This window comes from Rhinopithecus bieti, unplaced genomic scaffold (assembly GCF_001698545.2).
Source record: "Rhinopithecus bieti isolate Rb0 unplaced genomic scaffold, ASM169854v2 scaffold_20891, whole genome shotgun sequence".
Lineage (NCBI taxonomy): Eukaryota > Metazoa > Chordata > Mammalia > Primates > Cercopithecidae > Rhinopithecus > Rhinopithecus bieti.
The window spans coordinates 1,185,068-1,188,800 of NW_016810137.1; the positions used below are offsets into that span (position 1 = coordinate 1,185,068).

The following is a 3,733-nucleotide window of genomic DNA, read 5'->3' on the forward strand; positions in this document are numbered from 1 at the left end:
CCCCTCTCTACTAAAAAATATGAAAAACTAGCCGGGCGAGGTGGCGGGCGCCTGTAGTCCCAGCTACTCGGGAGGCTGAGGCAGGAGAATGGCGTGAACCTGGGAGGCGGAGCTTGCGGTGAGCTGAGATCTGGCCACTGCACTCCAGCCCAGTAGACAGAGCGAGACTCCGTCTCAAAAAAAAAAAAAACTCCTGACCTCAGATGATCCGCTTGCCTCGGCCTCCCAAAGTGCTGGGATTACGGGCATGAGCCACCGTGCCCAGCCTCTTCTTTGACTGTATATGTAAAGATAAGGTACCTGTACTTGGCTCATACGAAGTAATTGACATTCTCAGTTTCTTCTATGTGCTAGGATTGGTAGTTTATTTATTAATAGGAAGATAGTGTATACACATGAAACAGTAACTATTTGAGAGGTCAGTGCTAGGATTGGTAGTCTATTTATTAATAGGAAGATAGTGTATACACATGAAACAGTAACTATTTGAGAGGTCAATATTTTATGTGCCAAGGGAGTGATATGGACAGATGTTGGTTCAGTGTCATGCTAAATGTAACATCTTAATTGAGCCACTAGAAGTGTAATACCTAAAGCAAATATGTAGGATATGGCTGTTGGTTAATTGGATTGATTAAAATGGGAGCCAAAGGAGGCTTTGTCTTTCCATTTTACTTGCCTTATATACTGCTTATATCGGACTGATTTGTTGGAGTTTTCCTTATTCCTTTTAGGTCCAAGACAACTTTGACAAGATTGAATTCAATAGGATGTGTTGGACCCTATGTGTCAAAAAAAACCTCACAAAGAATCCCCTGCTCATTACAGAAGAAGATGCATTTAAAGTATGGGTTATTTTCAACTTTTTATCTGAGGACAAGTATCCACTAATTATTGTGTCAGAAGAGGTAAGGGGTGTGGCTTGGGGAGTTTTTACTTGGTCATTTTAGCATTTGATAGACCTGGCTTGGTATTTTTTCTGTTAATTCAGCATAGATATGGAAGGAGATCCTTGACTAGTGTTTTTGGATCAGAGGCAAAGCAGCCTGAATATAGAAAAGCCTTCCAAATGTAGTAATTTGGGGCATGTAATACCCCTGGAGGTTTGCAGGGAAAGTGGGTCTCTTCCTCTCTAAATGACTATGATGATAAGTTAATCTATCCTCATGTTCAAAGAGTATTCTGTACAAGTCACAACATAATTTTAATACTACTTGCATATTGACAAAATGTAACTGACTGAGTGTTGGTACATGGGAAACACATAAGACCCATAATGTTGTTTTCAGGGCTGTTTTGTGTGAGTAAATACTATTTCTTGTTTCAAAGTCCAGGGTGATGACTTTCCATACCTTTCAAAGTAAAATAAACAGAATGCTTGTTTTGTTATTTTCCCTACTCTTCCAAAGGAAAAAAATAATAGGAGTAAGGCTTCTGTGCTATCTTACTGTCCTAAAAAGTGACACATGTTAATACATGGTTATTATAGTAGAAAATTTAGAAAAGATTAATATGTACAATTAAAATCAGCCGTAGTCCCCACACTTAAAAAGGATTCATCTGTAATCCCTTAACCTTGGACAAATGATTTAACTTGCAAGTCTTCATTTTCTCATCTGTGAAATAAAGCTAATTACAATATTTACTCTAAGGATTGTGAAACTCTGCATTTAAAGGATTTAGCTTAATGCCTGGCACTTAATATGTACTCAGTAACTCTTATGACTACTCTTATTACATGCATTTTTGCATACTAGTCTGCTTATTTTCTTTGGATAAACTTCCAGCAGTGGAATTTTGAGTCCTAAGAAATGCACACTTTCAGGGTATTAGATGAACAAGGCAAAGTTGCCCTTCAGAAAGGCCGTACCAAGGCCTTAAAGGGTGGGAAGGATTTTGACCGATAGTGAAGGCAGAGGAGAATTCTGGATGGAAGCAACAGTGGGCAGTATTTTATGAGTCAAGGAAGCAAAGGGCATGTTCTAAAAGGAGTGAGGGAGGTATCCAGCTTGACTGAGTTGCCAGTCAGGATGCTTACTTAGAAACAGCCACACTGGCTGATTCAAGCCAAAAGGGGAATTTTTTTTTTGTTTGTTTTTGAGATAGCGTTTCACTCTTATTGCCTAGGCTGGAGTGCAATGGCGCAATCTTGGCTTACTGCAACCTCCACCTCCTGGGTTCAAATGATTCTCCACCCCTCCAAGTAGCTGTGATTACAGGTGCCTGCCACCACATCTGGCCTTTTTTTTTTTTTTTTTTTTTTTAAAGAGACGGGGTCTTACTCTGTTGCCCTGGCTGGAGTGCAGTGGTGCAATCATGACTCACTGCTTTCTCAACCTCTTGGGCTCACGGGATCCTCCTATCTCAGCCTACTGAATAGCCGGTACTATAGGCATACATCACCACATTCAGCTAATTAAAAAAATTTTTTTTGTAGTAATGGGGTCTTGCCATGTTGCCCAGCCTTGTATCAAACTCCTGGCCTCAAGTGATCCCTTTACCTCAGCCTCCCAAAATGCTGGGATTACAGGCATGAGCTACTGTGCAGGGCCTAAAAGGGAATTTTTAAAAGGGATACTGGATAGCTTACAGAATCATCATGGCTTAAACAACAGGTGTGGAGGCTATGCCATTTGGTCTGTTCTATTTACTGTACTGACCACTTCAGTGAGGAACCACAAGGAAAATGCTGCTGCCACCAGAGGATGGGTGTTGCACTTATACCATGGAATACATCTGGTCCTAGGCACTGATTGCTTCCTGTGTTAGTCCATTTTCATGCTGCTGATAAAGACTGGGCAATTTATATAAGAAAGAGGTTTAATGAACACACAGTTCCACGTGGCTGGGGAGGGTTCACAATCATGGCAGAAGGTGAAAGCATGTCCCACATGGTGGCAGACGAGAGAAGAGAGCTTGTACAGGGAAACTCTCCTTTATAAAACCATCAGATCTCATGAGACTTATTCGCTATTATGAGAACAGCACAGGAAAGACTTGCCCCCATGATTCAATTACCTCCCACTGGGTCCCTCTCACAACACCTGGGAATTCAAGGTGAGATCTGGGTAGGGACACAGCCAAACCATATCACTGCCCCAGAACTCAAATCTTCTTGCAACTGTTCTTCCTACAAGGGAGTGTTCTCCATAGTTCCCACTTCCCAATTATCATCAGGGTATGATGTATCTAATTGGCATGGCCTAGGTCAGGCACCTTGTACTAGCTGCAAAGGAGTCTTGGAAAGGATACATTTGCATTTTCAGCTTCTACATTGGCAGGTAGGGATTTCCCCAGACATAAGAAAAGGGTTAAATGCTGGGCAGTCAAAAAAGAATGATACATGTCCTTTCTCACTGGAACATGATTACTGTGAAGAAGACAGGTGGTAGACGAAGCTGGATAGTTTTGACTTTATCCTGTAGGCAGTGTGAAAAGATGAGCTGCTGATGATTTTTGAGGAAGAGAGTGATAGGTGAATAGATGAAATATGGAGACATAGGAGGTGAGAAGTTGAGAGAAGCTAAGTGGCATTGAGGACTAAAATACAGTGAGAGGCCGGGCGTGGTGGCTCAAGCCTGTAATCCCAGCACTTTGGGAGGCCGAGACGGGCGGATCACGAGGTCAGGAAATGGAGACTATCCTGGCTAACCCGGTGAAACCCTGTCTCTACTAAAAATACAAAAAATTAGCCGGGCATGGTGGCGGGCGCCTGTAGTCCCAGCCACTCTGG

The 3,733-nt window shown here is 42.2% G+C and overlaps 1 protein-coding gene across 1 annotated transcript in view; it reads left to right on the plus strand.

Annotated features, from left to right (window-relative positions):
- SWAP70 (switching B cell complex subunit SWAP70) overlaps positions 1–3,733 on the plus strand; it is an 88,107-nt gene that overhangs the window by 45,169 nt on the left and 39,205 nt on the right. Inside the window, 1 exon segment of the mRNA XM_017891443.1 lies at positions 735–908. Coding sequence (XP_017746932.1) covers positions 735–908 — 174 coding nt within the window.